Source organism: Aethina tumida, chromosome 7 (genome assembly GCF_024364675.1).
Source record: "Aethina tumida isolate Nest 87 chromosome 7, icAetTumi1.1, whole genome shotgun sequence".
Classification (NCBI taxonomy): domain Eukaryota; kingdom Metazoa; phylum Arthropoda; class Insecta; order Coleoptera; family Nitidulidae; genus Aethina; species Aethina tumida.
In genome coordinates this window covers 4,862,215-4,880,116 of record NC_065441.1, presented here as the reverse complement: position 1 = coordinate 4,880,116, position 17,902 = coordinate 4,862,215, and the positions used below count along the sequence as shown (strand labels likewise).

The following is a 17,902-nucleotide window of genomic DNA, read 5'->3' as shown; positions in this document are numbered from 1 at the left end:
GCAATTAATCAGATTTATGATTTACGAGGTTAATGGAAATTATTGTGATGTCGACAATTTAGATGTTATAACTGTTTTTTAACTTTCCAATCAGATTCATTGGTAATTGTTCGTGGAAAATTTAATCCTTGACTCGTAATTTGTTAAAACCGCAAATTTATGTTTTTTTTGTTTCTTATAAAAATCACACAATATTGGATTAATCTAAATAATCAAGTGAAAAAATACAATAATTTTGCTGTTCAATGACAAATTAATATTGAATAAAATTGAAGAAGTATAAATAATATTATTACTAAAAATAGTTAATAAATAATATATAATTAATATATTACTTGTTTAAAAAATATGTAACAGTAATGAGTAGAAAAAAAAATCCAAAAAATTAAAGTCTATAAAATGTATTACATATAACAATAAAATTAAAATAAAAAAGATAATAAATTTTAAAATTTAAAGATTTTATATGTAATATTTTAAAAATATAAAAATATTAGAAACATAGAATTTATTTAAAAATTGTTATTTACATATAATGAATAAAAAAATCATGTGAGTAACTTAAAAATATTCAAATATTTACAGTATATTTAAAAATATCAAAGTAATTAATAATAATTAAATATTGAATCAAAAATTTTATCCGACGTTTAAAAAACCCAAGAAATTTGTATTTTAAGAATGTATAAAAAAATAGAATATAAAATATAAAATTTCAAAAAATAATAATAATAATCTAAAATCGTACCAAACTTTTAGGAAATATGTGTTTAAAGAATATTTAAAAAATAAGAATATTAGAATCTAATATTTTCTAAAAAAATTAAAAGTTCTAACAAATTAAAAATATTGAATCATAAAAGCAGTAACTGACAAAAATTTATTGAATTTTTAAAAATATTAGAAGTAATTAGTGTATAAAAATATAATAAAAAGTAATTAAATAAAAAATTTTAAAAATATATAAATTATAAGAATATTAAAATTCAAAATTTTCTAAAAAATTAAAAAATCTGAAAAATTATTACATAAATATAGGGAATTAAAATAAATAAATAAATAATTACTAATAACTGACATATTGAGAAATAAGTATTTAAAGAATTTATAAAGTATAAGATTGACATAAACTTTTTGAAAAAAATTATGGATTTAAATATCAAATATAATTAATATATAAAAATACAATAAATAATGACAAAGTAATTAATCTAAAATATTACCAAACTTTTAAAACTTGAAAAATCCTAGAAAATAAGTATTTAAAGAATATTTAAAAAATAAAAATATTAGAATCCAAAATTTTATAAAAATTTAAGAAATTAATAATTATTAAATAAATAAATCATAAGCAGTAACTGACATAAAAATTTATGGAATTTTTAAAAATGTTAGAAGTAATCTGTGTATAATAATATAATAAAAAGTAATTAAATAATTAATCAATGTTACCAGTTTTTTGAAACTTAAAAAACTTTAAGAAATAAGTATTTAAAGAAATATAAAAATTAAGAAATGTAAAAAATTATTACAAAAATATAGGGAATTAAAATAAATAATAAAACTGACATAACAACTTTGAAAAATTTATAATTTAATTAATTTTTAGAAATATTTGAAGTAAACAATATTTGAAAATTAATAAATAGTTGTTAAATAATGAATCAAAATGTATCAGATTGTTAATTAATTAATTAATTAATTAATTAATTAATGAAAAATCTTATCAGAATTTAAAGAACCCGAAGAATAAAATATTTGACAACTATATAAAATATAAAAATATAATATAAATTATCTGAAAAACGTGGGAACAATTATTACTATATAGGGACTTAAATAGTAATTAAATAATTAATGATCAATCATTTTAGACTTTAAATACCCTAAGAATAAATAATTTAAATAATATACAAAATATTAGAATATACATTTTTTTAAAGAATTAAGATATATAAAAGATTATTTATATATATTGAATAAAAAAATCGTAAAAAGAGTAACTGACTTAACATTTAAAAAATATATAGAATAGTAGTCATTAATTCATTAATTAAAAATTTTACCAGACATTAAACATCCTCAGAAATTCCCAAATTTAAAAACTTGGTTGAATATTTATAACAAAATATTTAATTAATGAATGAAGAAACTAAAAAAAAAATTGTAAATAAATCAAAATATGCTTTAATTATTATTAATATTTTGAAACTTAAAACATTTAATCTCTTATACCTAAGGAATATAGAAAATGACATTATTAGAAATGTAAAAAGTCTGAATTACTTTAAAAAAAAAACACATAATTTATAATCTTTTACTGCCGGCAATTTTAAATTTTTGTTTTTAACTTTCCAGTCTGTTCCGTTCAGCACCGACTTCGCCAATTGAAATCCGCAAATCATATTTCAAAGCCACAAATAAAACTTTATTTTTTTGGTTTCTGAATAAAATTGCTCAATTTAAAATCGAAGCCCGCATTTTCACTGTCTATTAAATTTAGCCGCCTCTCTGATCGCACCCAAACTAGATTAAACAATCACGATCAGATCGGTAACATAAACAAAACGTTTCACTTTCAGGTGAAAGAGTTAAACTGTAACCGGTGCCACAAACAATAGAAATTTTCACATTGTTTAGGCAGTATCCAAAACCGTGTGTAATTAAATAAAATACAAAACATCAATTACTATCTAATTGTTGGCAAATCTGTGGGATAATCTCAGATGCATAACTACGTTCGTTATAATTTGCGCAACGCCCAAGACACAATGTTGGTTGTGTGTTACACGTGTTGTTTTTTACAGAAAAATCTCGCAGCACTGATTCACAGATAATGTAATTTGTTGCTTAATGGGAGATAATATTTATGCGACGTTATTATAATTTCATTTCCTGGTCTGGAAACTGAATCGGTGTTTAATCAAACTAATCGTGTCGATTTCCGCAGACTGCAAAACTAAATGCGATCGCGTATAAATCAAAGATGACATAACACAGTTTTTAACAAACAACCATAAATAATAAACCTGCAATATTTGCATTTTTCATAATTTCCAGGTAGAAAAGTGGGGCGTCCCAATTTTATGTACCAAGAAGACTTAATAATGATGATTAGTGGTAATTAAACGTTTCATGTTAAAAATTAATATGGATAATGTAAATTGTAAAGTATTCTCCATTTTGTTTTAATTAGATATTTTGAAACAAAATTGTCAAAAAAATTTTTAAAATTAATTTTATACATTTTTATTTGTATTTAATTATTGATTCTTAAAAAAAGTAGTAAAACATTTCCTTAACACTTTTAATCAATAGATTTTGAATTACTTTTTTACTTAAAATCTTATAAAAAATACATAAAAAATCTAAATATTTGCTATGAAAAACTACGAATTTAAAAAAATTATAAAAACCTTAAATTTAGATAAGTCTTATATGTATATTAAAGAGTTGAATTATGAATATTACTAAGGGCAGAAAATTGTGTACAGATTTTTAAATTCCTTAAAAATTTTGTAATTCAATTAAAGTGCAGACAAAAATTTTAAATTTTGAAAAATTTTTAATATTATAAAAGCCAGAAACAATTTAGTTTAATAAACTTAATTTCAATTACTTTTTACAGAATTTTTTTATTGTTTAATTTTAAAGAATTAAATTATAAATAATGCAAATTCAAAATTTATGTATAAGGTAGCAAAATTTAGAGAGTTAATTTTTAATTATTATATTTTAAATATTCTGGAGAATTAGAAATTTATATAATAAATACAATACAATTGTAATATTCCAAAATAATTTTAAGTTTTTAATTTGAAGATCATCAGAATTTTCAGACTTTCATTTTTACATCTTGAAAATTTTGAATTTTAAGTATTTTTGTTTGAAATCTTAAAAATGTAATTTGTAAAACAACTTAAAATTCACTACAAAAATATTTTTTCAGAAAAATCTTCCAATACTATTTTTCTTTAAATTCAAATTTGACTATGTAATACAAAACTAATCATAAGATAAAATTCAATGAACAATTAAACACCAACTTTGTCACACATATTGTTCTATAAGCTGTAACATTCCTGATAAAAAATCAATAGAGCATAAATATGCTTATCGACATTAATCACCACTGAAATGTTGTTTTAGCACAGAAAATTATACTCAGCCGATTAATCACTAATAATAGTTATCATCATATAATCACCATTTGTTTATTACAAACACGTTTCCATAAAACTAACTTCTGAATTAAAAATAACACTTGACAATCGATACATATGGCATGTACGTTTGTTGTTAGCTCATCATCTTATCCTTTGATGATGGCAATTACCCAGACAGAAAACAACAAATAAGACATTAAAACACTGATTGTTTGACCTGTAATAAAAAGTTGCTTCATAACAATTTTATAATTAATCACGGTAATATGGGATTTTTGTGTTTACAGTCGATAATTATTGTAGGCAAGTGTCAATTCTATTTTCTCTTTTTGTTCCAGTGCCACAGATTTAAAGCACACTTTGTGCTCGCCGTCCAAACACAAGAAATCGTCGACTTGCAAAATTATGTGCATAATCTTGTTGCTTATTTTTTAAATAAAATGGGTCAGGCTATGTTTAATTCTTCTCCAGTTTAACGATCCTGTTAGTTTTCTGAAAATAGTCACGCCTTTTAGTTTGAATTAGAGTGTTAACGAAATATAACAATTGGTCAAAACATCAAATAACTGTAATCGACACTTGCGGATTAGTTTCAACCCAGTTTTGACATTTCCCAACGATTTAATATCGAGATATCACAATATTAATAATTAATTAGTTTATAATTGCGACATTTTGGACGTTGCATGTGTAAGTCGAGACAAGACAATAAGTTGCAAAATTCTTCTCACAGTTTTCATTTCGATTTTACTCTAATTATACAGAGATTCACTTTTAATTTTACACACCACAATGAGAATATACAATCTGTATATATAAAAAATTAGTTACGAAATGTTCACATCGTTTCCATTCGAGAATGGTGCAAACGAATTAAAATGTGAACCTTTTAAATCTTGGTGTGCCATTTGTTTATAGTTAATCAGCGTCTGTTTTAGAGCCGGTAATAAACATTCCTGCTAATTTGAAAAGGTGACGTTTTTGCTACTGCTTGTCGCAGAAAACGTTGCTTTAAGTGACTAGAAATTTTTCTTGGAAATATGTATAGAAACAACGTTCGTAAAAAACTAATTGGAAAATTTCTTCTAAAATAATAATAATAATAAAATTTAACAATTATTTTCTCTAATAAAACAATTAATTTTACACATTTACACAGTTATAGTGAAAATTAGTTACTAATTTTCTCTAGAAATTCTTTGATTTGCATTCAAATAAACAATTTGAGGAAATAATTGACATGAAATTAAAAAATGAATTTTCAAAATTAATAATAAATTGAATTTCAATCTTGACAAATATAAATTTTTTTAAAAAAGTAATCAATTAAAGTATTTAATAATAAAACATTTAGTATTTAGTAAAATACAAAGTAAAATAAGGAATTTTTTAAATATATTCTTCTTTAACAATAAAATAAATTAAATTTATTGTTTTATAATCAATTTTTATATTTTCCTAAATCATTTTTCAATTGTACTTTAAATTACATATTCAATCTCTTTCAAAATTTAAATATACCGTACGAAAAATGCTCTTCGTGTCTGGATGTTGTAAGAGATGGATGCACGACAAAGAGAGAAAAGTTTTGCCCGGTAGTAGAATCCCCACTCTCAGAGACAATGCGCCGTGCTGGTGCGCGCCGGCGCACAATGTAAATTAATCTTTGCGAATGCATTTAGTAACTCTCCGTATGCGTAGGGATGTAGTTCGAGTTCTTCGGATGCTCCATTTAAATTCCGTAACTTTGTATAATTTTCAATCTGTAAAATGAAATATTTTTTGAGGGTATATCGAAAACAAAAATAAGTATTCTAAAAATAAACTACTTTTTTCAAAATAAAAATGTATCCCAAAAATTAAATAAAATATACTAAAAACAACGTCTGCGGAGACGAACCGCATGCTAAACGCAGCAAAACCAAATGATCCCCTCCAGTCAGTTCGGCCCGCCCACATAATTGCATGTATATCTTTCCTTTTTGTTTACAAAGGGGTATTGATGTTCCGTCTCAATATGCGAGTAGACACGCTCATCATTTTTGATACGGTATAAAATATAAATAATACTAAAATCAGGAATCTTTAAAAAATCTAAAATTTTGATATAATTAAAAAAAAACTGAAATTTAGAAAAAGATGAAAAATTTAAAATGAAATGTGGTTAAAATAAATTAATGTTTTTAAAAAATAAATCAATTTTAAATAAAAAATAAATATAAAAAATGGAATTTTTTACACTTTCTACTAAAAATTAAATAATTTAATTTAATAAATAATTAGAAAATATTTAGTTACTAGATATAGTATATAGTATATATTTTATATACCAATAATTTATATATATTTTTTCTAAATGGACGTGATATTTTTTAGATTATGAAGATCTAAAAGTTTTTAGAATTACTCAAATTCAAATTTATTTTTCTTATAGTCTCATATTTAATTACTTTTTTATATATCTGAATTTTTAAAAATTTAAAATTAGTTTATATATATATATATTAGTAGTTTTACTGTATTTTTATAATTTGTTTTTTAAACTTAATTACTTAGGTTTTTAAGTTCTACAACAATTTTTTTTATTAAAAGAATTTTTAGTTCTAATTTTAATTAATAAATTTCGTCCAAAATTAAAATTATATTTGACAAATATTTAAATAAACCATTCTTCTTTATGTATATTGTTTATTTTATAGAAGTAGAATTATTATTATTATTATTCAGTTATGTCACAAAAACACTTCAGTCATTAATTGCATATAAAACTGTTAATTTTATGAGGAAACACCGAACGAGATCATGGACGTATAAAACGCATTTAATAGAAATGTAAATAGGGTCGAGTTTATAAATCGCATAGAATCTGCACGTTACACGTATGCTTCATTATAACGACAGCATATCCTTTAGAATCTCATTACCCATTTAGATATAAATAAAATATAAAACGGGGACCCTGTCCATTAGCAATGCGTTGCGATATTTATTGATTTTATCTGCGTCTAACGTCCATTAATTATGTTTAATTGAGACGGAGAAAAATTTCAGGATCATGTGTCGGCCTAGCCTGACCTCCGATGCTACACCGTTGACCGTTTACGTCCGAATGGATTGTTTTGCAATGGAAAAAGTCGATACTGCCGGCAATTAATGCCGGCGATTTCATTTCGAACATAAAGAATGTTTTGACGTTTCAAGAAAACCCATTTTGCCAGATTCAATTGGTAAAGTTCACAAGGCCGCATTAACAATAATTTGTTCGTAATTTGAAACGTGGCTGTGGAACTGTCACGATAAAATCGTTTCTCATACTCGATTTGTCATTTTTTATTATATATAGAAGCCATTACGATATAGAAAATAATTAATAAGTTAATTAGGTGTTTTGTAGAGAAATTCCTTACAAGGACTCCGCTAACATGAGACTTATTAAAAATTAATATTTGAAATTAGTCACTAACAAGAATTCACATATTTGCAAAACTGGTTTTGTTTAAGAATTAATGGATTGTCAAGAAAGGAAAGAAACTTCTTTGAAGTGTTATTGAAACAACCAAATCCTGAATAAACTAATTATGCTGTTTAGAGATAAAAGGCACATTTTACTATTTATCAAACCAAACTAATAATAAAATTGACATGTTATTTAAACATTATTATGTTTATTATTATTATTATAAAACAATAAGATCATGCACAAATTAATTAGAACATTTTCTATTTAAAGATAGAAATTAACTCTTGTTCTACTTTAAGGCTGATTCATTAAAATTCCAACTGATTTTAATATTTCACCCTTTTGTTTTGATTTTAATATTAATTACCGATTTCATAAAACGAAAGGAAAAATCCTGAAATACGGTGTATAAATTAAAGCATTTTTCTACCCAACTTAACACAATTAAAAAGAATTCAATTAATTTGAATATTTCACACTATTGTGATTATTATTATTAATAATAAAAGGCGATTCCTTGGAATGCGTAAACAAATTTAATTGGATTTTTTGGAAGGCACAATTGCTTTCAAATTTTACCGACTTAATAACTATAATTTTTTGAATATTATTGTTCATCTTGGGGTTCCGGATACATAAAAAAGCACTACTAAAGGTAGAATTGATATAATTTCGACCAACTGACACAACATCAAATGTACCCCTGAGTTTAATTCAATTGGATTTGGTTTTGAAAGTCATCTTTTGTGGAAATAATTTCCAAGTCAAACAAACAATATTAGTTTATGGAGGTTCATAAAATGTTAACTAAATAAAATAATAACATGTCATATGGTATATTGTAGTCTGTATGTTATTTGTGCTTTTGGTTTAGTTTTATTAGTTTAGTGTGGTTAAATATGATTAAAATTTTTGGATTAAACAACATATTGTTGATAATAGATGTCGAAATTGATTTTAACATATATCAGTACTATTATTGCATTAATTAATGATTAGGATGTTTGGAAATGTTTTTATTAAATGCTATAGTTATTTTTTTTTTTCGAATAATTGTATGGAATTTTAAGTATGTTATAAACTAGAGTGAAATAATTAGTTCCGGTTTTCGGACGAATATGAACCAGTGTTGCAAAATTTGTCTTCGTTGACTTAATTTTAATAACACCTTGTGACATTTTATTGTTCTTTTGTACAATAATATTTAGCACCAATTCTGATTTGATGGTTCAAATTATATAAAGAACATAAAATCGATTTTCATGTAAAAATGCCAAAAATTCGATTAAAAATTAAAATTTTCATACAAAAAATTGAGATTTAATTTATTTGTGTAGATATCTCTAATAACATATTCCAAAGACCGCTGGCAAAATTTTAAATGTTCGATTAATCATTCAAAATATTAATTATTTACAAAGTTGAATTTATTTTATTTTTTATGTTTAATAAAATATATCTAGGACACTATTTTTAATGATCCATTTCCATTTTAAAAGGTTATAACTTATTTTAAAATGCCAGAAGCAAAATTCCTGGTTGATAATTTAAATCTTAAAATAACTTATTACGCTGTGTCAATATTTCAAAATTTATAACCAATAAAATTTAATTAACATTAAATAATAATAAAAATTTTATTTTACATTTTAATAACATGATTTTATTTGTATTAAATTGCTCAAAAATTATAATAATAAATATTATTTATATTAAACATTTTATTAATTTATTTTAGTTATTGAAAATTAATAAGTACAATACTTGAAACTGAAGATAAAGATAGTATTTTGTTTGTTGATTAAATTTCCAAAATAAAATATTCTGTAAATAAGCATCTAAAAGTTAGAAAAAAAAAATTATTATAATTTATTATAATTAAGATTAGATATTAATTACTATTTTGCATTTCATTCCATTGTTGTTATTTAAAAACTAAGTACACAATTATATTGGTGAAAAACAAACATATTGTCCCAATATAAAAAAGTAATAAAATATTTGATAAATAGTATTAATATATAGTATATTAAATTAATTTATTGCATTATTTCTTTCTGAATTATTGAAAAATACTTTTAATAATTTAAAAATATATCACAATTAAATTGTTCTAATAAAGTAATAATAAAATATTATATAAATTATATTAATTTATATTAAATTTAGATTTCTTTCTGAATTATTAAATAATTATTTAAAATAATTTTAATTAACATAAGACTTGGAGATTGTTTAGTATTTAGTGTTTCACTTCACTGTTAAAATATGTACCCAATTAAATTAGGCAATTAGTATAAGTATTAGTATTATTTATGAGTTATTCAAAAATGTTTTTTAAATAATCATCTAAAAAAATATAATTTTTTATATTTCAAAAAAAAAAAAAATACTGAAAATTGACATTGACATTTTTTTATTTGAATTATTAAAATATGTAAATAATCATTAAAAATTAGAATTTTTAATATTAGGAAAGTTTATTTATATTAATTTGTAAATTTTTTTATTAGTTATTCAAAAATATATTTTGAACAATCATCTAAAACTTATAGTTTTTGAAATTTGGAAAAATTAATTGTCTATATAATAAATTTAATTTGTATAGGAAATTGTTTTATTAAACAAGTAATATAACTTTTTATATTTAAAAAATACTGAAAATTGTCCATTTATAATATTTATTTCTCTTTGAATCATTAAAAAATATAGATAATCATCTAAAAATTAGAATTTTTAAAATTAGGAAAGTTTATTATAAATTAATTTGTAAAATTTTTAATATATACAAACAATTACTTTTTAATAATTAAATATAAGTTTAATAAATTTAAACCCTTAAAATATATTAAAATGTCATTAAAAGTAAAATAATTTTTAGTAATAATCATTAAAATAGTACGTGATCATTAGTGAAATGTTTATTACCTATATTTAAAAGCATTTCGAATTATATACACATATTAAAATATCTTTTGCGAAAAGTAAAATTATTATTTTAATGCGAGAAACTGATGTTAATAATAATATCTATTATTATTTTAGCATATTTAATACTGTCAACTAATTAATTAAATATTTTCAATGAATTTGTTTATTATAAAATCGTAAGTTTGAAAATAACTACGAAAATATTTACAATTTATTACAAACCAGTGGCACAAAGAAGTGCTTAAGTCAAGTGCTTACCAGAAACGTATCAAAAAGAAGTCGTCACAACCGAAAACCATCCAGAGGCACAATTACCAAAAAATCAAAATCAAAAGGCAAAACGTAGAAAAAGTATCTGTCGTATCCGGAAAAGCACCAAACACCAAACGTCCGAGTTTTCGTCGTTGACCACGAACCGGTTGCCGTTTCAGCCCGTTGTCGGGACGAATGTACACCGATGGCGACTGTGACAGCCGGAGTCTCACGGTTGTTCGCACTCTCGATCGCGATTCCACATTGTTACCTGGGATATTCACCTGCCGTACGGCCCGCCGCCAGACTCTGACGGACTCCGGTGGCGTTCGTGGGACCGGGTTATTCGGTTCGGTCGCGGCGAAGAAGTCGAGCGCGAGTGGCGGCGTGGCCGACCTGGTGAAAAGCACTTTCACGGTTCGGTTTGGTATTCGTCGCGTTTTTAATTGTGCCGGCTCATCTTCGCGGACCCCGTGGATTCTTTCTCTCCGAATATGTGTGCAACGATTTAGGTACTGAAGAGGGGCGAGGCGAAAATATTAAGTACGGCGTTTGACGGTGGGAATCTGAACGAAATGATCTGTTAAATTGTCCTTAAAGTTCTTAAGAATATGTAATTCTTCAATTATTAATTATTCAAAAAAATTGTAAAATTGTACGTTGCAAATTGACAATATTAAAAAAGAAAATAAATAAATAAACTATATAAATATTTTAGATTATATTTAATGTTTGTAATTTAGTTTTATAGTTGTATGCATATGTAACATTTAAATGATGTAAAAACAGTTGTTCAAAATTGTTATACTATTAAAATTCATAGAAATTTGCCATAATTTTGAATAATTGGAAAATTTAAATTATAAATTCTACTCTAAACTATTTAAAAATATGTCTGTTCTTATTTTTAAAATATGTAAGACAAATAAAGAAGAATTTTTTAAATTTGAGAAGGACCTAATGTAAAAAATAATAATAAAAAACTATATATATATATATATATATATATATATGATGATTTTTTTTTTAATTTCGCCACATAGTTGTGTTTAAAAAGGTTTACACATAATTAAATTATATAAAAACATTAAGTAATACATTTATAAGTCGTTTATTATAAATTTTAAAAATGGATAATTTACTAATATATTTAATAAAATGTCAAAATTGTAGAGACACTTGTTAAAATAAAATTAAAAAACTAATTTTATAATATTTATGAATTTTGTTCTAAAGTTGGATTTTAAAGAGGTCTACACAAATTTAAATTATATAAAAACAATTTATTATATTTTAAATTTTAACGAGTGGTTGATTTAGTGCAAAGAAAAATTCAAATCTAATCACAGAGGTGTTAAAATTAAACAAAAATACTAATTTTATATAATAATATTTCAAATTTATTAATTTCGTTTTATAGTTTATGATCTTAAAAGTCTATGTACGTTAAAATTATGTACAAAAAATTTGAAAAAATTGAAAATTTTTACTTTAAATTGTTATAAATTTTAAAAATGAATAATTTATGATATATATATATATATATATATATATATATAGATAATTTTTCAAATTTATTAATAACATAATTATGTTGTTAAATGTCTACGTATATTTAAATTATATAAAAATCATTTTTTTTAAGTATTTTTATATTTTGTTTTTTTAAATTTTAAAAATGCATTTACTGATTTATTAAATAAAAAAAATTTGAAAAGACAGTTATTAAAATAAAATGCATAAAGATTTTTTAATTTATTAATTTCGTTCTATAGCTGTGTGTTAAAAGGTACACATTTAAATTATATCAAAACAAAAATATTGTAAAAAAGTGTTTTTGAAATTATTACTATATATTTTTGTCATAAAATTTACTAATATATTTTATAAAAAACCAAATCTGGTCAGGAAGGCTTCAAATTAAAAAAGCTATTATTTTAATTTTTTTAATTTAATTTGTAAAATTTAAGTAATTATTTATAAAATTATTATTAAAAACATTTTATATAATTTGTACAAAATAGATAATTTAATGATTTATTATATAAAAATTCAAAATTCAATGAGTAGGTGTCAAAATATGAACCTATAGATTTATAAAGATACTTTTTTACTTTTCTCTATTGTGTGTTGTAAAAAGTAAATTTAAAAAAGTGAAAATTTGCTCATTTACTCTTAAAACATTTATATTTTTCAACATGCTTTAGAAACATTAAGTTATGCAGATTAAAACAGAAATACTTTATGAGTTTCATCTGATTTAAATTAAGTAAATAAATATTTGCAAATTTAATACAATAAAAAGAAGTTTATTATAATTGTAATTGTCGTATTTAAGTTTATTTATTTTATAAAACATATAGATACATTTCTACACATTTAATTTTATATATTTTTCGTAAATAATTTATTATTTTTGTTACATGGTTATTATATAAAAAAATTATGCACAGTTAAATTAAATGATTTGCACATAATTTAATGTTATTTATTAATGATATATTTATTAATTTTAAATTTGAATTTTTATTCACGATTTAGAATTAAATGGAAAGTAATTTTTGTTCTAATAGATACATTAAAAATATAAATAAATCATATATTTCAATTTTGTTCTTGTTAACCATTTCTAATAAATATTTAACATAATGCAGAATACCGTTTTACCTTTCCTGAATTTTTAAACTATTCCTTTTATTTCACTAAATACATAAATAATACACAACTAAAAATCTTTTCTCAAACTAAGAAAGGCCATCATCATTATTACATTATTACTGTTTATCATTATTATTAAGGCAACAAAAAAAAACAGGAACATGTAAAGAATACACGAAGAACAAGTTAAAATTGAGATGATAACAGCACAAATTCCTCATTTTCCTGGCTGATTATGCGCCAATTAGCACTAGGAAACCATCCTCAATCGATAAACCCGGCACTGACGAAGAACAATCAAATTATAGTTCGTTAAAGCGTAAAAATAAGTTTAATAAACAATTATTACGCAGTGAACAGTGATGACTTTCGGCCATCATCATCATTTCCGTCCATGTGTTCCTTATTTTGTTCAGGAAAGTGTTTATAATTATAGATTATACTAAAATTAATTTGTCATATTCCTTTGTGTTAATGATTATAATTTTTTGAACACAAGTAAAATGTTCAAGTGTGAACCATATACCAGGAACGACTCGTTTTGGAACGCACGCAGGCGCATTATTATTTCGGATCCATTTACGCTCCAGATCGTTTCGGATCTCGATCCGCACAGGAAATTGACAACTATATACTGCCCATATATTTTTTGTTGTTGTTTTGCGGCAATAAACTGCCTACGTTCAAAATCCCATTGAATACTAATAAATATTTAAATATTTCCATGTTGATAAATTGTTAGTTAAAACATTAAAAAATTTACATTTAAGTTAAGTAATTTCGTTTGTGTACTTTCCAGTTGAGTTTTCCGGTTAAACTAGAAAACCGGCATTTATTACGGATTCATAAGAGTTGTGGCCCGCGGTTTTGACTTCTTATGGTAGTCGTTAAGACGATGCATTAAATATTTCGATTCGAAGAACAACAGCATTGCTGGTAAAAGGCATTACATATACATATAATGCGTGACTCGGGTCATATGTTTTATTAGTTATGAGAACGTCTCCCCGAGGCTGCTTTATTATATTTGACATATCACGGTACGAACAATGCGGTATTTTTCCGGGGTGGTAATTAGAATTTGATAACACTTTCGTTTCAGGTGGAATTTTAATGGTTTAGTGGATTATATATATGGTCTGTGCATGTGTATCATTTTTTGGCAGATATTGTAGTTTTTAAATAAATTTAGAAACGTACTTTTCTTAAGAAATTATCAGCTGAAATATATTAAAAAGTGGTTCATTTATAATATACAATAAAAGAATCTTAAATTTGAAATATTAAAATAAATAAAATCAAAAGTTGGAAAAACAGAAAATTAAAAAAATTATTGATAACCTAATTCTCTATGAATTTTTGAAGTTTCACGTTTTGTCATAAAAATCAATATTTTTTCATATATTTTTTTCAAATTGTTCAAATTTCAAAATTTTTTGAGAAAAATTAATTTTCAATTTGAGCATTACTGATTTTTGAGGATTTTCTTTGAAATTTTTATGAAAACAACTTTATACTATATAAGTATTTTTTCCAGATCACCAAAAATGGAATATTTTCAACAAAAGAAAGAAAAACCTATCACAACCTAACCGAATCTATTTTTTTTTCAGCAAATTCACCAAAAGTGGAATATGTAAATTCGTAAATTATTAAAAATTATTAATAGTAGATTATTTTAAAAATAGAGTATTTAAAATAAAAATAGGAGAAATCATGAAAAAAATGTAAATATATTTTCTTTTTATTAAAATAATAAAAATTACAAAATTTTCAAAAATTCATATAAATTTGAATTGTTATTGACAATTTTTTTTTGAAAATATTCTTTTTTTGATGGACTGAAAAAAATTGGAGCATAAAAAATTTTTTTTATAAACATTTTAAAGAAAAACTTCAAAAATCATTATTGTTTAAAATTAGTTTTTAAACTTAAATTTTGATAAAAAATTGAAAAATTACTATTTACGATGATATGATTATGATTACTATTTTTGATGAGATTTTTGAAAAAAAAAATAGACATATCGTATAAACTTTTTTCTTCATCAAATTTCAAGCAAAAATCGCAAATATTCAGCATTTTTTCAATTTTAAAATTAACTTTTCTCTAAGGAATCTTATTTTTTACTAGATCCAAACATATCCTTTAATACGCCCAGGAGTAGAATAATTAGAAAAAAACTGAAAAAATATAGTTTTCTCGAATTTTTTTTTATTGAATGTTAATAAGTATAAGAATGACATCGTAGTATATATCTTAACTCTGTAGACAACGTACTAAATTGTAAATGAATGCTGTAACTTAAATATTTCCTTACGTTTCGTCTATACATTTTGTCAACTTTGTTTGATTTGAAAAGGTTTGTTAATAAACTGTATTAATAATCCATATGTTTAAATGTTTTTGAAGTATAAAAAATAAATTCAATCAAAATTTGTTTGAGTTAAAGAAGGAACGAACAAACATACAAATTAAATTACTAAATTACATGCCACCTATTTTGTAGACATGTAATAAGAGTTCCCGCACTCTCCTATCGTATTCTGTAGAAGGCGTTCCATGTACCAATTTCTTGATCATTTCACCTTGATTGTCAGTCATGCTAATATCAGCGAAGTCCACTTTATCTTCTTGTTTTGTAGTTTTCGCTTTTATAATCATCAGAGCAGCTGACCATCCAAATTTACAATATTGTTTCCACTCTTCCTTCAATATTGTAAAAGGGTACACTTCTTCCGGATTTTCACCACATTGTTGCAAAACTGCAGAAAATTTATCATAATAAACTCTAAGGAGGTCATCCAGTCTTTCGAATGTATCCAGTGAGGCACCTGAATAAAGGCAATATGATAAATCTTGAACTGGTGTACCCAGTTTAACAAGTTGCCAGTCCAAAAGTTTTAGATCTACTATGTCCCCTTTGTCCTAAATATAATACATATTATGTGTCTTGAATTTATATAATTGTATATTGTACTTACATCATATTTAAACATCATGTTATTGCTCCAACAGTCCCCGTGTGTAAGAAGGGGATATTTTCCGTCATAGGTCGACGCATGTTTCATTTGGTTAAGCCCATCTTTTACATATTTATCGTACGCAGCTATAACTTCATCATCCTCGCCAGGAATCAGTTTTTCGGAACACATTTTAAACATGTCTATCCACATCGTTCTAGAATAATCACCTTTCATAAGCTCTTCATACATATCAATTAAGCCATCAAACATCTTATCGAATTCTTCGGATTTGAATTTTCTGTACAAAAAACTGGTTGCATGTAGATAAGCGTAAGTTTTATAGATTGCTTCAATGTGTTTATAGGATAAAATTTTGGTCTTGTCGAAAAGTTCAAATCCGATTTTTTTAATATTTTCCAGCACCAAATACTCGTTGTTCTCTTCTTTGCTTGTCAATAAACATTTACACACTTTATCGAACTTTTCCAAGCCATTTTCCACTTGAAATCGCTGCAGGGACGGCAAAATGTTATCATAAAATAGAATTTCGCTCAAATATATCTGCCTTATAGGGGCTAATTCTCTAATTTGTTTATTAGTAAATGATCGTTTCACAACAATGTGTTGGCTCTTTCCATTATTCTTGTCCTTTAACTGGATAAATACAATTTCTCCAACGTACCCTTCTCCTTTGGCGTTGCCTTCATGTAAAATTATTTCTGGATTTTCGATGCCGATTTTTGAAGCAACTCTATTTGAGATGGCGATAATATCACTTGGCACTGATTGTAAGTCCGTCATCTTGAAATTTCGAAGTTAAACTGACTGTTGATTTATCATCGTTGAATTATATATCTATAATATCTATAAAAAATGATATAGTGACTTTTTATGATTATTAAGCGTGATAAACAAGTATTTTTTCTGCATTTATGATTGTAATCAATTGATTATCTAAGTGAACTTTCTTTCTTATCGTTATCTTTTACGTATATTTGTTGAGTAGTTTCTGAGTCAATATTTTGAGTTTTGAATAATTAATGTTTTGACGAAAATTTAACACCTCTGTGATTTTGAATCTTAATTAGAATTTTTTTTTGAAAAGTTTATTTATTGAATTCGGAATACAAAATCATACAAAGTTTAAAAAATGTCTGAGAAAATTTAGACAGTTGTCACAATCAACTTAATGCTTAGCACCCTTAACATATTTATCTTATCTATTTGAAAATATTTCTTCTTGGATCTCCTTTAAGGGTATATAAGCTCTATAAATTTACTAAATAAATAATAAATTAAAAATAATATAGAAATATAAATAATTCGAATCTGTTTGCCATAATTTTAAGTTAAAAATTTTATTAAAAAAGGCAAAATTTCATTTATTATACATTTAATAATTTTTTTATCTAAGAACTTATAATGGGTAAATTTTAAAGAAAAATTTAAAACAGTAGCATCTATTGAT

At 23.7% G+C, this 17,902-nt stretch overlaps 2 protein-coding genes across 4 annotated transcripts in view; both read right to left on the bottom strand.

Moving 5' to 3' along the window:
- LOC109604234 (harmonin) overlaps positions 1–11,055 on the bottom strand; it is a 66,060-nt gene extending 55,005 nt beyond the window's left edge. For all 3 annotated transcript variants that reach the window (XM_020020764.2, XM_020020765.2, XM_020020766.2), the window contains exon 1: positions 10,816–11,055. The gene's annotated coding sequence lies outside the window, so the exon portion shown is untranslated. The remainder of the gene's footprint in view (positions 1–10,815) is intronic.
- A 4,628-nt stretch (positions 11,056–15,683) lies between these two features.
- LOC109604226 (uncharacterized) lies at positions 15,684–17,235 on the bottom strand. Its single transcript, XM_049969908.1, has 2 exons — positions 16,453–17,235; positions 15,684–16,396 (listed from the first exon to the last, which is right to left on the bottom strand). Exons 1-2 carry the CDS (start codon positions 17,233–17,235, stop codon positions 15,956–15,958), a joined length of 1,224 nt encoding a protein of 407 aa, XP_049825865.1. The 3' UTR covers positions 15,684–15,955.
- Positions 17,236–17,902: the final 667 nt, after the last annotated feature.

Bases quoted from the DNA above. Each gene is read 5' to 3' on its own strand.
- LOC109604226 (XM_049969908.1), bottom strand. From the start codon at position 17,235: ATGACGGACTTACAATCAGTGCCAAGTGATATTATCGCCATCTCAAAT. The intron at 16,397-16,452 runs GTAAGTACAATA...TATTATATTTAG, and splicing joins ACATGATGTTTAAATATGAT to GACAAAGGGGACATAGTAGA.